Source organism: Uloborus diversus, chromosome 10, assembly GCF_026930045.1.
Source record: "Uloborus diversus isolate 005 chromosome 10, Udiv.v.3.1, whole genome shotgun sequence".
Lineage (NCBI taxonomy): Eukaryota > Metazoa > Arthropoda > Arachnida > Araneae > Uloboridae > Uloborus > Uloborus diversus.
In genome coordinates, this window is record NC_072740.1 from 8,153,735 (window position 1) to 8,175,777 (window position 22,043).

At 32.5% G+C, this 22,043-nt stretch overlaps 1 protein-coding gene across 1 annotated transcript in view; it reads left to right on the forward strand.

Moving 5' to 3' along the window:
• Positions 1-375: 375 nt before the first annotated feature.
• The window catches only part of LOC129231641 (neural cell adhesion molecule L1.1-like), a 197,904-nt gene continuing 176,236 nt past the window's right edge, over positions 376-22,043 (forward strand). Inside the window, exon 1 of the mRNA XM_054866005.1 lies at positions 376-713. Within this exon, the coding sequence (XP_054721980.1) occupies positions 626-713 (88 nt within the window). The 5' untranslated portion in view covers positions 376-625. The remainder of the gene's footprint in view (positions 714-22,043) is intronic.

The window sequence follows — 22,043 nt, forward strand, 5'->3', positions numbered from 1 at the left end:
AATAAAATCTTTATTCGAAATGAGTGGGTAAAAACTTATTTTGGAGGGTCCCGGGCACCTTTGGCATCCCCCCGATATACGCCATCGGTTTGCACCACGACCCCCAGGATGCTGCTTTTACCCGCTACGAGAACCAGTGATTCCTGAGAGCGTGAACTCAAAAAGAGTTCTTTACAGGAAAAGTAACGGTAAAGTCTTCTCGCCGTCGTTTTCAATGCCATCGTGTCAAGTGCATCGACGTGTTCACCGTCCCCACCTGCGGTGAATAGTGTTCTTTTCCACCACTGGATGGCGCTACGAACGGCACCGGTTAAGAGTAGCTGTCTCGTACTGCAGAAGCAGAACTCTTGACAACACAGATTAGTTTAGGACGTCCGTAAAGTAACGGGAGCGATGCCGAGTGGAACTTAGCGCTGAGCCGGGCCTAGATTGCCGGGTGCTGATTTCAATTCCTAGTTTTAGAATCATTCCTAGTTTTTGTTTTGCTTCAATTTGTGCCTATACGATGAGAACTCCTCCAGTGATCAAATGATATTGGGATTATTTGGATCGGGCCCCATTTTGGGTCATTCATATTTGTGTGTGCGGACCGAACTGACATTTTGGAACTAAGTGAATTAATTAGATGAGAGTAAAAATGCCTCTTTGCAGGGTTTTAGTGGCTGGACTGATCTTGATATTATTGCATTGTGCAGCGGCAGCTTTTTATCAAGGTAAGCCACAATTTTCTTACTTTGCAATGATGTTCTTTTATATTTCATTAAAATTTGTATTTAGTGCCCATCTCTCGCATTTTACTCCAAATGAGAAATAAAAGAGAACAACTGCAAAAATGTGAACTGTTAAGAAGTTTTTTTTTTTTTAATTTTGATTTCTGTTATTTTTTTTTTTTTTTTTTTTTTACAATTGTGAATATAATATTTATTTATCAACCAATACTTAAACTAACGGTTTACTATTTTTAACGGTTAGAACGAAGATCTACGTTACCGTCTTACTAAATTTCACTCCAGGGGTGCCCATCCCCCTCAAGTTCAATGGCGCAAATCCCCCCCCTCTACCAATTTTTCTCAACCCTCTTTCCCTTTTTTTATGTTTTAGCTCTCTTTTCTTTATTTTATTTATTGAAAATGATTTTTATTTATTTATTTTTTAAATAATTTTTATTTATTTATTTATTTTAATATTTTTTATTTACTTATTTATACATTTATTTATTATTATTATTATTATTTTATTAGAAAAATTCTGTGCTACGTCAATGATATACACACACACACAAACAAACAAACTAAATAAATAAATGAAATAAAATTCAAACAATAAAATAAAATGATTTAAATTAAAAATAAATCAATAAGTAAATTTAAAAAAAAATTAAAAATCCCCCCCCCACATTTAGATGACGCATTTTTCACCATAATTCCCCCCCCCCCCCCGTGGGCACCCCTGTTTCACTCGTTTACCTAAAATTGGTTTAAGTTTCCAAGACAAACGAGTTTAATGCAGGGGCGCTCCGAAGATAAGTCCCAGTAGGTCATTGAGACCTCCCAAAAGTTTCTTATTCGGCACATTTTAGAAAATACTAGTGCAGAATTGCGCCCCCCCCCCCCTTCTCATGCTTATAACATATTATCTTTTCATTAAATGATGTGTGCGATCGTATTTTATCATTCGGTACAATTTGAAATTTCATTCGACAAATTGAAAATTCTCCCCATCCCAAAAATTTAAGTTCGGGGTGGCGCTGGTTCAATGCCTAGATACCAGAATGTCTAATCGGAGGAAATTTTGTTAATAAAATAGATAACTTTTATTGATTGAGTATGGGCAGTGAAATTGTGTCAGTTGCATTGATGAACTATGTATCTTGTTTGGATTTAAGAAAGGATGATTGTTTGATTTTTACGCTATCACGTATTAATAAAATTAATACATGATTAAAAAAATATTAATAAAATTAATTTAGATTTTATAAAGAAAAAGTAGAATGCAGCTTTTTTTTGAATATTCTAACTAAATTTTGAACCAAACTGCAAGAATCCAACGTCGATTTTGCCAAAGCCCGTTTTAATACAAAGTTTTCAGTTTTACGAAATGCAATGTCATCCCCCTCCCCCTTTTTTTTTTCTTGTGCCAAAGAGCGATAAAACACACATGATATTGTGTAAAATCGCGTGAAGAACAAGTACTGTAATATCAGGGGTGGCTATCCGCCCAAGAGTGATGGCCCGTTCTCTCAAAACTGCTCCCTCCCCCCCGGAAACGGTATCGTTGAAACAAACCCTCTTTAAAAATTTCAAGGCTGCAATCTGCGCAATGATCCCCCTTCTTACCCCTTCCCCTTCTAATGAGAAAATAATAAAAGTAAAACTTTAGTATTTTAAAGATAGTATAACAGAAATACTAGGTTTTTTTTTTTTTTTTTTTCCTGCTGACATACTTGGAAGTATTTTTTAAAAAAGCTTTAGCTCCCTCCCCCCTTCTACATCATCCTCCGTTTTTAATATGTTCTGCAACGAAAACACTCTGAGTCGGTCAATAATGGTAAACTTAACAAAGGAAATTTAAATTACATTACATTATTGCTTCTGCATCGCCACCCCCCGTACTTGCCGTTCTTTAGTAGTAGTGTCGTTATTACGTTCTGTTTTTTTTTTTCCTTTTGAGGCTAACAGTAAAAAATTCATTAATATTCTATTTGAGTGTCTTCACGAGTGACATAGATAGATTTAGGTGCGCCTCCACGCGCATGATTTATAAGTGCAACCCTTATCTTAGATTTGATTTACCACAAAACTTTTAAATTTCAATAGTAACATACAGTGTGGTAGAGAGATATTCTGGCAACATTTATATTCGTTAATTTTATTTTAATACAATAAAAATCATTATTTCGATGAAAAGTCAGAATTTGGTAAAGAAAGCTTGAGGTTCTTCTGCGGTTTCGCGTATTTTTCCGTTTTTGTCATTTTAAATTTTTTTTCTCTTTTTTTGCTTCTTTTTCTTTTCTTTTCTTTTTTTTAAATAGTGTATAAATTTGCTAATTCAGTAGTATAAGCTAGACTGGAGTTGGAAGAGTGTTTTGAGCTAACTGAAATTGGGACAGAACTCATGAAAAAAGACAAGTTTTCCAAAGATGAACCCCCCCCCCCCATTCTCCTATAAGCTCATTTCTTTTGCATTGAAAAGGACGTTCCTTGTAACGCCGAAACACGTGTCTGCTATAATCTGCATTTGACGTTGTTATTTCTTATTTTACTTTTTATGCACAAGGTATTTTTTCAACAAAATTGATCGTTTATGTCCCTTTTCCCCCATATTTACCTCCTGTAATGTGTTTTTCTCTTTTTAATTTATTTTAGTCTCTTTTATCTGATTTTTTCGACCATCAGGTTTAGCTTTTTGAGCTTTTCTCTCTTTCCATTCCATTTACATCAGCATCTGTTGAAGCATGTGCAATATTTTCCATCCTTAACAGAATTTGAAATATTTTCCTTGAGAGCGTTCGCCGATTCTCTACCAAGTGTAGACGAAAATTTTTCAATTTCTTTTAATACATTTTTTTTTTCTTTTTGAGTTTGAAAGTGTGGAATCAAAGTGCAAAAAAATAGTACTTAAATTACTGCTCTTTACTGGAAAGGAGCCAATGAACTTTTAATGACTCTCAACTGAAAATGAAATTCAAAGTTATCATCTTAAATGTTTATTTATTTATTTAATTCAGAGGGAACATTTGTACAGTTTCAGTACGTTAAAAAATATTCAGAGATGAAATCTGCGCCACAGTGAGTCTAATTGAAATCTACGCCAATGCGGCAATCTTCTCAAGTCATTATATAGTGGGCATGGGAAACATATGGGTTTCTTTTGAAGGAGAGGCGCTTGCGTAAATTTTTGCCTTTCGGTATTAGTAGAGATTACATTTTGAAACTCGAAGAGTAACATTGATTTTGGAAAAAATATATTTTCATTGTATTTCATAGTGCTATTTGTTTCGAAGAATTTTCCGATCGCCCTCCATTAAAGATAATCTAAAATTTTGATCTTATGACTTTAGTTTTGAAAAATTTCTGGTGGATAAAATTCGACTATACTTTTGCCCGAACATTGCACCTGCGATCAGGATCGTGTTACTAATTCTCCTAACACCCATAACGTTTTGATAGAAGGTACGGTTTGATTTTTCTAAGGCCTTACACCCTCACTAATTTTGGCCACAGCACCACTGCCCAAATAAAATTTTAGAAGATCGATTTGGCATCGATTAGTGCTCACTTTTTTTCAGAATTATCAGGGATTCCCGTCCCCCAAGAGTGATGGCACCCCATCGCAAATATTACAAAGTCCCCCAATAAACCAAAAATCCCGCAAAAAAAAAAAAAAAAAGAAACCGGGGGGTGGGGGAACTCCCTAAAATTTTTAATGGAGTTAGTTCATGTGTATGTAGTGTATATACTTAGTTTATAATATGCTAGAATGAGAAAACTACAATGAAGTTGTTTTATGATGTTAATTTTTATGCTAGAAGTAGTGATGTGGATCGGGTAAATACCCAGTGGGTAGGTAAATATTTTTTGGGTATTTACCCAGGTATTTACCCAAGGTCTGGGTAAATACCCAAAAACTGGGTATTTTACAAAAAAATGCAAAAAGTGAATGGGAAATTTTTTTTTAAATCTAAATATGAAATAATTGGTAAAACTGATACATACATATGTATAACACAGTTTATAATATTTTTTTTTTGAAAGATTTGATGAAATTATGAAAAACTTATCGTGAACCAAAGAATCTTTCTTTTCAATGTCATAATTGGAGAAATATAAGTAATTCAATGACGAATTTCAGGATTTCAAAATCACAATCTAGGTTAGTCATATCCAAAAGGAAGCATGAGGGATGTTTGGAAGAATAAACTGAAAAGTTATTAAGACTATGATGTTATTTATTTATTTAATTGCTGTTTAAGTGATAACCTGGCAAATATAGAAACAGTTTTCACATTAAAAAGCAAAAAAAAAAAAAAAAAAATCAAAATATTGTTTTCTGTTGCCTTGCTCATTTGCATTTGCTCCTCGGTACTTCATGAGGAAAATTTGTTCAAACTATTTTTAATACACGCAAATAGTAATGTAGGGTGGGAAGGTTAATATTTTTTTGGGTATTTATCCGAAGGCAGGGTAAATAACCTAGTAATTGCGCATTTTGTAAAAAAAAAAAAAAAAAAAAAAAAATTAGGTGATATCAAAAAGTGATGATTTTCTTTTTAAAAAAACATAAACCGTAAAACATCTTCAAACACATTTTACTGAAAAAGGAATGATCAAGTATTTTTATGCTAACATTTTTGTTGTACTGCATTTATTTTTAGTATTAAATTATTTTGCTCTTTAAATTAAAACATATCAGCTGCAACGTCTCTATTTTATCTCACACTCAATACATATGCTTGAAATACAATATGAAGGGAAAGTCAAAATATCAAAATGAATTAAGCGAACTAAGGACTGATACGCTATCTGCAGAATACACCTAAACACTTGAACTAGGTTTAAAGGAAATTTCTGCATATAGGATATAGGTAAATAAATATTAATAAAATATTGAGCGGCATTTCGTTACATTTTGATGTCATGCAGGGATATATTACTGGGTTATAAAAGACTAGGACCTTAAAAAAATTGATGTTTACTTTTTTTGTAACTAGTTAAGCTTTTTACTTTTTGTAGAATGGCTTTTTGTACCTGAAATTTGGCTATCAACATTGATTAGGCATATCCAACACATTTAATGCGAATATCGTATTAGATTGCTAAGTTGTTTCACACAATAATTCTTTGAATATGTGATTAAAATACAATTTTTGGGCAAAAATTTATTGTTTTGTATATGATTGGTTATATATATACATAGTGGAATACATACAGAAAAGTATTTTAGTTGAATATAAATTTTTGAAATAAATACCCGGGTATATACCCAATTTGGGTATTTACCCGGGTATATACCCTGGGTATTTACCCCTAAAAATAAATACCCAGGTATTTTACATCACTAGCTAGAAGTTATGATACTAGATTATGATAGAAGAGGTGCATACCGAAGGCCCGACTATCGTATGGGGACCACCTGATCTTTAGTCACTAAATCTGAAGGGGCTCAAAAATTACTTCTGGTAAAATTACAAAAAATTTTTTTTTGAATGTGTAAAAAGTTCAAAATCATTGTTATACGTTCATCCAAACACTACTTGCTTTCAATTAGAAATTAGGATCTGTAATGCAGGGCTGTCTATCAATCACCTTCAAGACCATGGGAGCAGGAAGACTCCCCCCCCCCCCAAAAACGTAAAAGACACCCCCCCCCCCAAAAAAAGTTAAAATACACTTAAAAATTCCAATGGCGCAGAGTGCCCCATGCCTTGGGGTGGGGGGGGGGGTTGCATGGAGTAAATTTATACACCCATCTTCTTACTTGAACAACCCCTGTAATAAGTCAGTAAGAGTAAAATAACAAAAAATGCTATTAACCATTCTTAACGGAGGCTTGCGTATCTTAACGGAGGAAGAATTAAAAAGTATCCCTTTAACGAGTCAAACCTTTATAAATTCTTAATAAATTCAAGTGCAGTGAACTTTCACCAAAATGAGTATCGATTCTAAAATGCATTTCAAGGTTTGCCCTTTTGTCTAATTTTATTTATAACAGTAGACAGTATTTTTTTAGTCATGATTAATTTATAAGGCTTAATGAAATCGAAAGAAATCGTCTATTTTCTGTAAAATGAACAGCATTTTTTTTTTTTGTCATTTTTCATAACGATGAAGTGAAACATTCTGTTATATGTTTCAAATATTTATTTTGGCACCATGTTCTTTGAATCTTTGTTTTTGACATTTTAAAATTGTCCGCAAACTCTATTCTCTCTTTTTTTTTTTTCTAAACGAAATAATTTATTGAATTAACTCAACATTGTGTGTAATAATACACTTTTCTCACCAAATAAAAGCCACAACATTCTTCCGCTAGTTTTAACAGCTCGGGGGAAGGTCCTAAATAAGTTCAGTGTTGTTGAGATACATACATCTCAATAACACTGAACTCTCATCACATGTAAAGAAAAGAGTTTGTCTCAGTTTAATATATATATAAAAAAAAAAAAAAAAAAAAAAAAAACATAAATAAGTAAAATAAAATTCATGAAACAAAAATTATAAATAAATCAATCGATAAATAAAATAAAAAATGGAGTTTTAAAACCTTCAAATCGTCAAACATTCAATGCATCAGCAGTCAGATGTTTTATGGCAAAACACTTCGAAGACGTAACCCTTACAAATACTACCTGCTCATCTTGAGATAAAATCATTGCTTAGCAGTTCGTGGTTAATCACCTGAATTCTTATTTTTAAAAAGAAAATGCTGTCAACACATCAACAAGTTTCTTCAATAATTGCCTTTCCTCGGCTAACTGTCATTGTTGCCGTAGAAACACTGCACATAATTAGAGCTGAAACGCACGAGCGTTGTTTAAAAGATACATCCTACTAAAACCATCAGTGGCACATTTTACTCTTAGAAATTGTGGGCTCATTAAATTGGGTTAGCTGCCCTTCAGCACTAGGTTAGGCACGAAGAAGACTGGTTATTAAGAGCTATTATAAGACACAAGAGATATTCAACCGCGATAAATAGATAATGGCCAATTTTACTCCTCACAATGCCTTCGTTTTAGTTTGAAGGTTAATTGGAAAGATAAATTTGGTTTGGGGTAATTAGCGGGTTTTTGCTTTTTGATTAATTATTTGCTCTTTTTTAAAAACGGAATAGGACTCTGATTTTGGCTTGTCAGGCTACTTAGTAGCAGCTGTCAATCTTGATTGCTAATTTAAATTTGCTGAACCCTGATTTAAACGAATTCGCTTAAACCGAAACTTTATGATCTTCCAAGGCAGGAGTTTCAATGGGAGGGAAAATTTTTTCGTTAGCAACAACTCTCCTGCATTGCGTAATTTGAACTGCATTTCTAAAAATGTGCAGCATTTTCTCACTCCGTAATCAAAAAATGTATCCTTATATATTATTTCTGTAGCCTGTTTTTGGTTTCTACGCCAAATTTCCCTCAATTCTTGGTCGATTTCTTTGATTTACGGCTAATTTTATAGCTTATGGTGCTGGCTACTGACGAAAAATAGACCCAAGGTCTAAAAATTGTTTCTTTTAGCCGAAAAACCTGTTTTAAAGAACCAGAATAAGGTTTTCGGTCAAACTTATAACTTTAATTTGCGCTATGACCGACAGAGCTGAGTAGCTTGATCGGCAGAGCGTTCTCTTCGTAACCAGGAGATTACGTGTTCGGGCCCACGTCCGTACAATCTGCAACAAAAAAAATTAGAGAAGTATCGCGCATTACATGAACACTGAATTAAATGAATAACAACTATGAGGGAATAGAATAAATGAGAAGGAAATGCTCCTTGCTGATATGAAAACATTCAGTGATTTTGTGCTAAATTACTTCGAAATTGCACGTGTTTTTTTTTTTTTTTTAAGTTTTGGCTTCGGTAAGGAAAGTAAAGCATAATGTAAGCGAAAATATAAGTAACAGGTTTAAGATTTCAGACTACAATAGAATTGTTTTTTGTTCAGAAAAAAAAATAATAAATCGTATATTGAAATATATATTCTTCTAATGAGTTTTTGACTCTTTGTACAAATAAATAAAATACTACCTCAATTTGAAGGGTAAAATATATATTTTTTCTTCTTTTTGCTAAAAAACAAATAGCTTATCACATTTTTACTACATTCGAAAAGCTACGCTTAAAAAAGAGCATAGTTCAATTTATTTTGTATTTTAACCGTGCTGTTAAATGATGAACACGTGCTGCCATCTAAGTTATAACGGTTTAAGCAGCCTACGATAACAAATTGTAAAAATTTTCAAAAATAAAAACATTTTTCTTCAATATCTTATCTTATATATTAATCCCCTCTCATTTTAAAACTTATCAGGCTGTCCAATGACGAAAAAAAGACTTACGGTCGAAAATTCAAGTTTTCGAAATCGCCTCTTGCTGTTTCAAAACCTTGATGCTGCCTGTAGTTCTTATGCATTTTTTAAAGCAAAGTTCTAATGCAGTTTTCCATTTTTTACGTCGCTTTCGGCAAAAAAAAAAAAAAAAAAACCTTTGTGTGTGTTCATATTTTAATAAAGCTTAACAGCACTGAACTTAGTTGTTCGGTTTAATTGATAAGTTTTTTTTCGGTAGAGCGTTCGGCTATAAACTATCTGAACTTCGGGCAAGCTTGGGCTGTCCGACATAATATCAAATTTATATTAGTATTACGCATTACATGTGCTCATAACATACACACCTAATAAAATAAATGCAGTGGGAATGCTACTTGGTGTTTCGACTCCTTTATGCAGGCTACAGTTATCATTCGGATAAGATGATTGTTAATCGAACTGTGTTCTTTGACTACATCCAGACCAATCAACATAATGTAAGCATAAAAAAGTATTATATTTACCTAAAGAAATCCTTTTTGTGCAGAAAAACATTTTTATTGTATGCTAAAATGTAGCTGTTTCTAAAGCAGTGTTCGACCTTTTGTACAAATGAAAAAATACTACGCCCCATTAAAACTACGAGTTTCACTCAGTAAACCTTTAATTTTTTATTCGCGCGAATACGATATAAAGCATTAAAAGTATTATCAACTTCATTAGCAAGAAATTATTTTCTACTCCTCTGCTTTCTGCTGAAAAAAAAAAATATATTTTGTCTACGTTCGAAAAATTACACTTAAGAACGGACTCAGTTCAACTGGTTTTGGTTTTGAATTTTAAGTGTTCGATTAAAAGAGAAACATGTGAGGGCATTTAAGCCGTAACGGTTAAAGCAACCTTCTATGTGAAATAGTTCAATATTCAAAGATAAAAACACTTATTTTCAATCAAATTTATTACTTCTCTAGAATGTTTGTTTCAATCGCTACGTGAGATCTTCGTCATTCTTTAATCAAATTCCATGCTTTGCGAATAATTTTAAATCGTATCATGCTGGTTAATGACAAAACACAGATGCATGATCTTATTATTATTATTATTATTATTATTATTTTTATTTATTTATTATTTTTTGGCAAAAAGCTTTTTTGCTGTTTTTTACTACGCATTCCTTCAATGAATAGCTTTCGAAAAGGAAGGCGCAATTGCTAGGTTTGTTGGGGTGTCGGGCTGTTAGTCAGAATGGCGCCAATGCGAATACGTGCCAATAAATATCTCTTTAATGTTTTTTTTTTCCCCGTCAGATGCTGACATGTGCAGGACTGTATTTGCCACAACCTGTTTTTTCACATGCACAATTATTGCTTTTTCACGAGTCACCACTCAGCCACACTTTTAATGACATTTATGTTTGCATTGAAAATATGTACGATTAAAAGGGGAGCTATGATCAAATTATCACAACGTTGTATTTAACGAGGTTTTTTTTACCGATGTCTTTAAATTACATGCCTTCTCTTCTGCGCTTACTTTTTTTTTCGGTTCTTCTTCATAATGTTCTTCCTTTGAAATTCTTAAAGAGCGAAATGCCTTATGAAACGATTTGAAGCACAGTGCGGAGTTCCGCACGGGTCGACTAGTCTCGTTTTAATGAATGTTCTAAGAAGCAATTCCACGGTAACAGACGTGTCGATTGTTGTACAAGATAGGGGTAGAGGGGGCACAGTAAGACACGGGGTACAGTGGGACGAATAGAACTTATCCTGCAATTCAAATACTAAAAAAATTAAAAAGATGTTTCATATTTTATTTAGCCTGCATGGCAACATCGTGGAGACTTGCCACTGCACCATTTCTTCTTGTAAGGAAGCTGTTATGTTCGCTATAGTTTTGCTGTATTTTTGCTTTTACCAGCCGATTTATCTGCTGGTACAATTATATTATTGCCTACGTATATTTCTTGTGAATTTCCATTAATCTGAATACATTATTCTGAGTTTTTGTGTTTCCGAACATGTAATAATACTCTAGAATAACCAAAACCTATGGCTTGTGGCGGTTCGAAAATAAGAAAGGAATATATTATAATTTCCCGAAGACTTTTGATGTTTTACTAAGTTAGAATAAAGCTTTGATTATCTTTTATATTTTATCATTCCCATTTTTTTTATCCTTTAATTTTTTATTTTATGTTACTTTTTTATTTCAAAATGACTCAAACGTTGTTTTAGACATTTTTTAAACTGTAACTTGTTCTTTATTATTGTCACTGTTTTTAAGTCTTGTTTAAAAACTGCTTTCATTTGTTTTGTGTACTATTCCGCCGTGAGCAGGTAAAGGGCAGTATCTGCAAATTTTTCTTTCGTTTTTTTTTTTTTTTTTTCGTTTTTATCATCTATTGTCGGTTAGCTTTATTGTACAAGCTTGCTTACTTGGTTTCCGCAGAAAAGAAAAGCACGAAAAAGCTGTCTCATTACGACATTTCCCTAAAATTAGTACTGAATCCAAAACGCGTTTCTTCAAATATCTCGAAAATATATTTCTGCAGATACTACCGTTTACTTGCCCACACCAGTATATATATCTCAACCTATACTTAATTATGTTTTAATAATATAGATGATTCTTATGAGGCTTTCTCAATGTCTCACTGTGCCTCCACTTTGGGAGAAATTAAGGCTCTTTCAAAAATAAATTTTTTAAGAAGGACAACTGAGAAAAAATTATGAAAAAAAAATTAGTGATAGCTAAAGAGTTTTGGAATCATGTTCTGAAATTAAAGTTTCTTCAGAACTACAATTGAAGAAAATATAACAAAAGATATGAAAACTCGCTCTGGGCCTCCTCTCCTTTACGCTAAAAAAACTCCAAATTTGTTGGATCCTTGTTTTTGCATAAAATTCATGAAGATCATAGACTGCTTCTATAGAATCTGTAGGTCCTATAAAAATCTGTTCACGTCCGTCTGTCTGTCCGTCTGAAGCTTTGTGTTCTCGAGAATCACTGCGAGTCGAGATTCGAACGAGAAAATGATCGATTCAAAATTTTCCGAAGAAAACAATAAGACCAGTCTCGTAATTGTACAACTTTAATTAGCGGAGATATTTATTAAAACGTTAATTAACATCACGTTCTCAGGAGTTTTTATTTCTTTCCTGTTGCCATTTTGCATACGGGTTTGCAAATAAAATTCTAATAATTGTTTTAAAGCAGGAAACTTTTAGCTGATATCCAAATCTTGAAACGACTTTTTCGTCTAGAACTTTATTTTAAATTAGCTTCATTTCTCTTTTATTCTGATATATGAATCCTAAAACTACATTTTAAAGCAATTTTTTCGCCTAGAATTCTATTTCAAATTATCTTCTTTTCTTTTTTATTTCAAGCAAAGATTTTTATTTCTTTCTGTTGCCATTTTATAGATATACGTTAACAAATAACGTTTCAATAAATGTTTCTGTAGGACTGACGTCATCAAAAAAGCCAGAGCATAACCTTGATTTATCCTCTGCCTTTTTTATTTTTTGCCAACGTATGGACTAACTCTTTTTATCAAATGAAAGTTGATTCTTTAGTTATATTTATTTATAGTAGTGTAAGTTTTCCATTACCAGCCTCATATCTTGGCAAATTTAGATGTGCGATTAATAGTTTTTTTTTTTACTTTTCCCCTTCATATGGGTGAGTTTTCAAATTAGTATCTCTCTTTTCTCCTCTTTTTTTAACTTTTGAAATTGTGACAATTTGAAAAACATTTTGTTGTAAAGATAAAAGAAGACGTTAAATTAAGAGTTAAGAATTTTTAAAATGAAACAGACGTTCCAAGATTAGAAAAAAAAGTTAGCTTTTAATGATTTTAACTAAATCTTTAGTGAAACTGATGCCTTGGATTAAAAGGATGCCGTAATTGGTACTTAATAAGTCCTGATGCTGTAATTTCATGTAATCAATCAAACAATTTGTGTCATTTTATGCAAAAAGCTGATTTTTATTATACATAAATATTTTGGATACAGTCTATCAGATGCAATTCAGTTTAACGTAAGCACAGGTTATAGTTGCTAATGTATATATTTTCATCTTTTGTGCTAATTGAAAATACTCATAATTTTTATGATTGGCAATTATTGTTAACATTTATGGGAGTTTTACCAAACATTTGTTTTACTGGTGCTTCGCAAACCCTGCATTACACGCAATTATTTAGTCCTTAGCCGTTAGAAACAGATGTCATTGTATTTTACCAAAACATCAACTTGACATCTCTTTCATTTTTGAGATAGCCCTTGCAACGCCGGGCGACGCAGCTAATTTATAAATTTTGAAGATTTCCCGAAACGATATTTCGTTAATATTTTTGGCTCATTAACAGATGTATCTCACAGATGAGAATTATTTGCTTGGCTTCCTAAAAAGCAAAATAGTTTTGAAGCAATAACTCCCAAAATGTTTTCTTGTAATTTATTTCAAAGTATGATAATTATATATAACTTTTATAAAAATTTAATGAATTAAAAAAAATAGAGATCAATAGCCCGTTAATATAAGCATTTGTTTTAATGGAAGTATCAGTTCTATTTTTTTAAACTTTTCTTTACAATGTTTGACAGTTTGCATTAAAAAAAATGACAAAAGAAAAAAAAAGAAAGAAGTATATCTAAGCCTTTTATTTCTTCTGAAAAAGGATGTGTGGGCGGGGGGGGGGGGGGGAGTGACCCTTTAGAAACAATTGAGATTGAACTGCAACTTCGGTTGCTAGGTTAGTTCTCATGAGGACTTGATGATTGAGGATGAGGATTATGATGACCAAACATCAAACAGCAATGACGCGAGCACTGAATCGAAGAAAAGACGATGTCTCGATTGAATGCAGCAATGTAAACGTGTACAGGAAAAAATGCTGAACGTGATAACGGTTTTCCATAGCGGTTCAGACGTTCCACTTGTGGGAATGAGAATTTCATGGAGTCGAGGTAAATTTTTGAATCAATAGCTGTTTTTAACCACCTAATGCATTTGCCCGTGTCTCACACGGGTAATAGTGATGTTACTGGTAAATTTACTCCCGTGTGGTCTCACACTGGCATCTTATATCGCGCGTTATTTTATTTCTGATGCTCATCTGAGATCAGTTCTAGTAAAAATAGATAGGCTAGATAATAATCAAACTTATTTCCCATAAATGGCACCATTTGTCAGCATTTTTCGTGTGTAAACCACGACGTGTATTTTGATGAATAACCATAAGCTTGTTATGAATTCTTTATCATTACACCACTTACTTGTGGTGTGGAAAAAGTAATGTATCTGTTTTCATTGATTTTTTTAGCCATTCTTATGTTTTATAAGTATGAGAATTAAAATTAACTTGAATTAAATAGTTTGAAACTAAAAAAAATGTAATAAATATCGTTTAAATTATGTTTTTATACCATTTTCTTAAGAATATAACTATTATCCCACCCACGCTCACATGTCGCAGCTGAAATTGCAAAAAATAACTCACAAAACACCTATATATTAATTTTCTCTCTCTCCCTCAAAAAAAAAAAAAAAAAAAAAGATCCTTTTTTGCCAGCTTTTCAGAAAAAAATCGAGCCTTAAAGGGTTAAAGAAATTGAGTTTTACTTCTATTAATATTTGAAAGGTTTTCTAACCTATCTTTATTTATTTAAAAAGCAAAGTTAATAACAGAGGAAATGTCTATCGAAATCAAAATTTTGGTTATAAAGTGAGGTTTGAATTGAAAAATCTCACCCGCAAAAAAAATTGTACAGTATTTGCATTTTATATTTTACTTTCGAAAGTGCAATATCTCTGTTACAACTTGTCGTGTGACTGATTAGTTTAACCACTTGTATTTTTTCAACACCAGTTCAATGTCACTTTCGGTTGTATTTTAAACACGCCTGTGCTACTGAATAGTTTAACCACTTGTATTTTAGCAACACCAATTCATAGTCATTTGCAGTGCATTTTGAACGCGCCAGTTTTAACAGTTCTGCATCACCAGCTGTCGCAAAATAGTTAAGATTTATAATTTCCACCTTTTAATCCTAGAATGGTTATGGAAATATGGGAATGGTTGCATAAAACCTCGAAAATTTTGGGGGAAAAAAAGTTTTTCCGATTTCTTTAAAACTTTATTTCCATTCAAAACCATTGAATTTCTGACACAAAATAACGTTCTCAGAAATTTATAATACATTCCAGTGCTTGTTTTCTTTAACTTTTTTTGTGTAAGGTGTCTCACATGAAAACACTAACGTTGAAAATACAAGCTGCAAAATATTTTTTTTTTTTTGTATATGTGTTCCTTTAATGTGTTTGTATTTTTTTATACACATTACTATTATGAATACATATATTTATCATCTAACAAAGTTGGAAAAAAAAAACCAAGCTACTTTCTACTTCAATTTACAAAAAAAAAAAAACCTTACAAATTCATGTCGAAAATTAATTTAATAATCAACAAAAATCATTCTATCCAAAATTAATGATTAAATGATAATTTGACTAAGTTAGATAACTTTTTGGGCTTTGATATAGAAAAGCTACTGGCGGTTACGAAGCAGAAAATTATTAATTTTAAGGATAGTGTTCTCACACAGAAAACAAATGGATTTTCTGTATTTTTAAATGTTCAACACTTTATGCTTGCTCAGAAAATTTAACGATTAAGAAACTACAGTATTCAAGCTAATTTTTCCCCTTTTTTCAGAAAATACAAGGGAATAAACTTTCTTTTTCACTGCCTTAAAATTTCCAGAAATTTTATATCTCTAAATTTTTTGCTATATCAGGCAATGCCGTAGATATTGGAATTTATCTCATTCTAGTTCAATACTAAGACATCTTTAAAAAATTATTTAAATTTTTTGATAGATGTATGGAGTAACTAAGCTTTGTAGCTCTATGGTGAGATAATGTTGAATTAAGGCTATTCTAAGAAGCATTTTCAAAACTAATTTAGAATCAAAATGAGTAATACTGTATTTATGTGGTGCTATGTCACGCAATGTTATACATAATACACTGAAAATTCATCATGGGTTTGGGTTGATATTTTGAACATTCAGTCATTTTGAACACCTTTTCTAAAACTCACTTTTAACCAAAATGACCAGCATTTTTTCCATGCGCGCAATATCACACATATTGTATTCGTATTAATTTTTGAGCATTCCGTCATATTGAACACCCACTTCCGCACTCTACTGCTCAGCAGTTTTCACCATAGTCATTAATACTTTAAACAGCATTTTTTTACCCATTTAGATTCAAAAAGACTGATATGAGTTTTACACGGTGTTGCATTGCGCAATGGCATACAACCGATTTACTATTAGCTTAACCTTTCACCTAATCAAATCATTTTATTTTACGCTGCTCTTCACTTTCAAGACTTTGTCAGTTCTAACCAAAATGTCTGACATGGATTTTATATGGTGCTATATCACCCGCTGCTGTAGAATTCACATAAAATGTAATGTAATGAATACTTTGATTTACTACCAAAGCGTCGGGTTTAAAATACAGCTTTCCTTATAAGATTTGCCTTATTTAATAGCATTCCTCTCCATTGAAGAGCTTCCTTACTGTGCTCATAAGAACTTGGTTAATGCTCAACACGACATATTAGAGTTAACTTGAGTTTTATAAAAAATAAAAAGGGCAATGAAATCAGGTAGACTGAGTACTAAAACAGAGGGTGGGCCTACTTTTCTTTATATTGCAATGAATAATTCAAGCTTTATCTGGTAGAACAAGCCTTTTACTTCGTCACTGAGCGCTATATCAAACGAATTCCGTCTACGCTATTCTTCCTTTCATTTACGTTACTTCATACTTAAGCTTCTATGCGTATCTCTAATTGGATGATATATTTTGACAGTGAAAAGGGTATGGTAGGACTTTAGAAGTAACACAAGTTGTAATTATCCTTCTCTTTTCAAAATTCATGCAAATTTGTTCGAGGTCTTTTACTTGTTTGAGTTCCGAGCAGTTGAAAAAACGTTTCATTTTCGTCAGGAAAAGAAAAGCTTGACTATCCTAAAAAATAAGTAAGTATAAATAAAAGGTGGGTGTGGGGAGAAGATATGAAGAATGAATCTTGTAAAGAAATGGAGGGTACACAAGGGGGAAGCGGGATATAATGTGCTGCCATTGTGAAAATTTAATGCTCAGCAATCCAACAAATCCTTCACTTAAAATGAAATGGAACATCTTTAACTAATATTTTTAAAACTTACGATTCAACATTATACTTAGGTTTTCAACTGTACCTCTGTTTAATAATGCATAAGTATCTGGGGTGGATTTCGGATATTTTCCAGCACCGGAAAACCAAAAGTTAACCCTGAGTCTTGACAAATTTTATGTGAAAGGGAAATTGATTTTCCCAACAAAGCAGTGCCGGAATGGTGTTCCACTGAGCTGCGGCACCAATTCACTCTTGAAATATATATATATATATATATATATATATATATATATATATATATATATATATATATATATAGAAAACCTTTTTAAAAAATATTTTTTAACAAGAGAAAAAACATTCCGAGGAGTAATTTGGTTGCTCTTCCAGATTATTTTTAAATATCTATAGTGCTCCCATAATGGTAAATAATAATTATTCAAAGATTTATTATTATTTTTTCATTTGTTGCCAGTCTCGGAGCGCTTGTTAGAGTTGGCTGATGGCATTTTTTCAGCTTTTGCCATCTTTTTATCGTTAAATTAGCACATAATTCTTCTCATGAAATAGCTATTAGTTTATGAGGGGGGAAAAATCTTTGAATTGAGATTGTAATACAATTTTATCTATTTTTCAGTTCGATGTTTGTTGCTCTTACGGTTGGTAGCTGGTAAGCATTGTAATCTCAATGAAAGCCAAAGGGATCGAATTATATATAGTAATATTACCACTACCCCGGCCTTTTATAACTAGGGGGAGCTGCGGTAAAGGATAGATTACCTTTTCATAGCAAAAGGAGCTGTCGAGAGTTTAGTTTATAGCTTATTTTTATGGTGGTTGAGCCTTTAGGGGAATGAAGACTTTTCATTATGTGCATGGTGCCGTCAGCCTCACTTGTGCAGGAAAACCCCACTTTTCATTCCCGCTTGCTTTGGGGATGTTGGAGGGAAGGGAATGCAGCGTGCTAATGAAATCCCGGGTCCTTTTTGAATTAATAGATGTGTAAAATCCCTACGGGTAAACTTGGTTTATGCTTGGATGCGTTGGGATGGTTCGGAACAGACCAACCCATGTTTTCTACTTACCCTCGGAAAGCTATGTCTACCCCTCATGCGCTTTCCCTTCTGTTTTCAACCGAGTGATGAAAACACTTGCGCTGAGGCATGCGTCATAGCAGCTCATGCCACATGCTTAACGTTCATCTCCCATTTGGATTTTGTCATATAAAAACAAAAGAGTGGCGCATCATGAATGAAAATACGAACGTTCATAAAAAACAAAATACTCAGATATAAATAAAGAAATACGCCATTTGACTCAAATCGTGATCAGTAGTTATTGAAACATAATAGTTTCCCTCTCTCTTATGTGTCATTATTTGTTCCACGATGTCGGAAGCAAAAATATTTGGTACTCCATTTCCACTTCGATTATAAAGACTTTTTTCATGCATTTGAAAGCGTGTGTGGGATATTATCCTTAAGCACACAATGCCCCTCTAAAACAATGATTCAGGTATTCACGACTGAGTTAGCTAAAGTAAAATATGATAGATTACATAAGTGCCAAATTAAAGGTTTACCAAACGGGAAACATGGTATGAACCTTCGATGCGCTAGTCTAGCTAATCCCACAATGGTAAGAATTGCTTGTTCTTCGTCACGTTTTTTACGGCTTTAACTTTGTTGATACCCTCAACATGAGTTTAGTCATGCAGGTCCTGGTTTTTGAGACATGTATCATTATTCGCAGAGTATGATGGTTGAATAAAACTGTTTTAAGACTTGTTAATTTAGAGAGCCCTTTCGAGCTTTTGTTTAAACTACCAGAAATAACTGCGGTAAAAATACTTTAATAAACACAAGAAGCATGAAATTGCTAATGTGTGCGTAAAAAGAGAAGGCAGAACGATTTAATTTAAAATAAAAGCTGGTTTGAATTTTTGAATTTGTGTTGTTTCTATTTTTACCTATAATTTTATTTTGATGAAATATTTTTCCCCCGTCATCTGTAAGAAATGGAGCTTAACTTTTGTTGATATCCTCAGCATGGTTGGGTTTAGTCATTCATGCTAGTCCTAGTTTTTGAGGCATTTAATCATTATTCACTAAATAGGATAATTGATTAAATCTGTTTTAAGGCCTGTTATTTAGGAAGCCCTACCGATACTTTTTTATTCAAACTACCAGAAACAACTATGGTAAAAACATTTAAGTAAACAAAAGAAGCATGGAATTACTAATGTGTGTAATAAGTGTGTAATGTGACGTAAACAGTGAAAGATTTGAAATGGAAACGGTTTTGAAGTTTTGAATTTGTGTTTTTAAATTTTAAATCGAAAATATTATTTCGATGTAATAATTTTTCCCATCATCTGTAAGAAATAGAGCTGATGCTTTGGTCAGAAAGTAAAAAGTTTGGTCAGAAAGTATACAACGTTTGAACCAATTTTTATTCCAGACTTTTGTAGCTCACCAGGATTTCTAAGAAAATAAGAATCTCAGGTTGACAATGAGATTTTTCGTTAAAAAAAAGAAAAATAAATGTTCCATGTGAGCAAGAATTTATGATTGCTCTGGAGATTGAATAAATAAAAAATAACATTTCGTGTTTTTAGTCAGCTTTCAGTAGGTCATTAGTTTAAATTTTGTTGAAAATTATCAAAATGAATCAATCAAATTCGTTTTTAAAAGAAAATTCATTCACTATTTCCAGCATTATTTAGTGTGCGTATTTATTTAACTAATATATTACACGTTAACTATTCCTTAAATTATTTTCTTATGGGACGTGTTAGTTTAATACCCCTGGTGTTTAGTACAAGCACCACTTTAAGTTAGTCATTGATTTATCTCCCTCCCTCTTAGCTAAGTAAACAATTAAGTCCAGAATAATGTAAACATGTTTTTTTTTTTTTTTTGTAAGCTAGGTTTTGCCAGATAATTTTATGTTTGATAAGCAGTATAGAAAACTCATAGCTACAGTACCTTAAAACGGTGTTTAATAACGTAACAAATATGTACAACAACAATACATTTAACGTAACAAATATGCATGTTGCTTTCATGGTTTAAACGGCCTGCTGCATTTTATGAAAAAAATCTGTTATTGTTAGTCCAATTAGTTTATGTAGCCATTTATAAATACAGCAAAATCCAACGATGTCAACTTATTTTGTATGTTTCAAACAGTATCTACCTAGCATTATGAAAGTTGTCCAAAATCATACGACATGTCAACCATTGAACTTTGTTAAACTAGTTAGTTTGACGAACATAGTAATAGTGACGTTATTCAAACATGCAAATTAAATTACGCATATGTGTTTCGGGTTTACAAGGGAGCAAGTGTCACCTAAGTGGTGGTGATTTTAATGATTGGCAGAAGTCAGATTACTGTCGATTAAAGATCAGTTAAACGATAGGTATTCTCGCGGAAAATCTCTCCGACTAATGTCAAAAATACTGTCACAAGTTAAAGTTAAATGCTTTAGGCGTGTATTCATCCATTTGAAACTTTAAACATTGATAATTTACCAGCCAGTGAATTCCCGGAGAAAATTACATTGTTACAGATTCTTAACAATTAGAAGACTATTAAAATTGAGTTTCGCTGTTTACAGCAATACACTAAAATAAAAAAAAAAAACGCAATTATTAGTTCAGAGTCTTGTTGGTCCTGTGCTAAAAAGAACACAAGACATTGAGCAAGTTTTTTCTAATTTTCAAAATAGGGTTCCGAGATTCGCACCGTCGGCAGAAACTATATAATATATGAAATTTCATGTATCTAGGCCTTTCAGTTTTCTCAAAACGCACCCCACAATCAAACACGAAAGCATTTATTTCATTACTAGCTGCCTTCAGCGGATTAGATCACTTTTTTGATTATGCCGCTCTTGATCACATTCAGCTACTAACGACAAGAACGCCGCCTTTTTGCGGCTGCTTAAATAAATTTAGCTGATCGTTGCTTCAAAGCAACAGTAGGATATCTGTTATCTCTGCGTTTAGATATCTTACTGGTGCTCTGAAGCGACGATATGTATCTCTATAAATCTATCCATTTAACCCATAAAATAAAACTAATCCCTCATCGTGTTCATCGAAAACGTCTCTATGTTCATCAATCTATATCGATCTATGAAGAATCTACACCTCTCTTTCCCAAATCTCATCTTTCTGTCTTCATGGGAAACGCACCACAAACTCATAAGCTTCCAAACTTATTCCAAACTCACAACGATTAAGAAATAAGTGAAAATTGTTGGCTGTTTTAACATAGACCCACCGATAGATACATTGCATAATTCATAACAATGTATTTTTATTTTTACCTTGAACAGATCTTTAGAGGAAAATTTCATTGTTAGACTTTTAACAATTAGGAGGCAGTAAAATTGAGTTTCGCTGCTGTCAATACATAAACACATTAATTTGTACAGGCTCTATTGAATAAAAAAAAAATGCTGTGCTGAAAAACACAATTATGTGCTGAAAAACACATAAAACATGAAATAATTTTTTTCTAATTTATCAAAAATCTTGCTGCGAGGCAGAATCTACATTTTTATGCCAGATTTCATGTTTCTAGTTCCTACAGTTATCCCTAGAAGCGCGCTGTAACTCATACAAACCAAACATTCTATTTCATTATATGGAAATAAATGTATCGATGATCTAAAAAGGTTTAGGAGAAACTAGGGAGACTCGACCCAATTTTTGTTTTTTCATTTCCCATTTTTTTCGTGGAATAGTTAGAACGAAATAAAAAATATAAATAAATAATTTGCCATTTTGCACATAATTATGGCTCAAA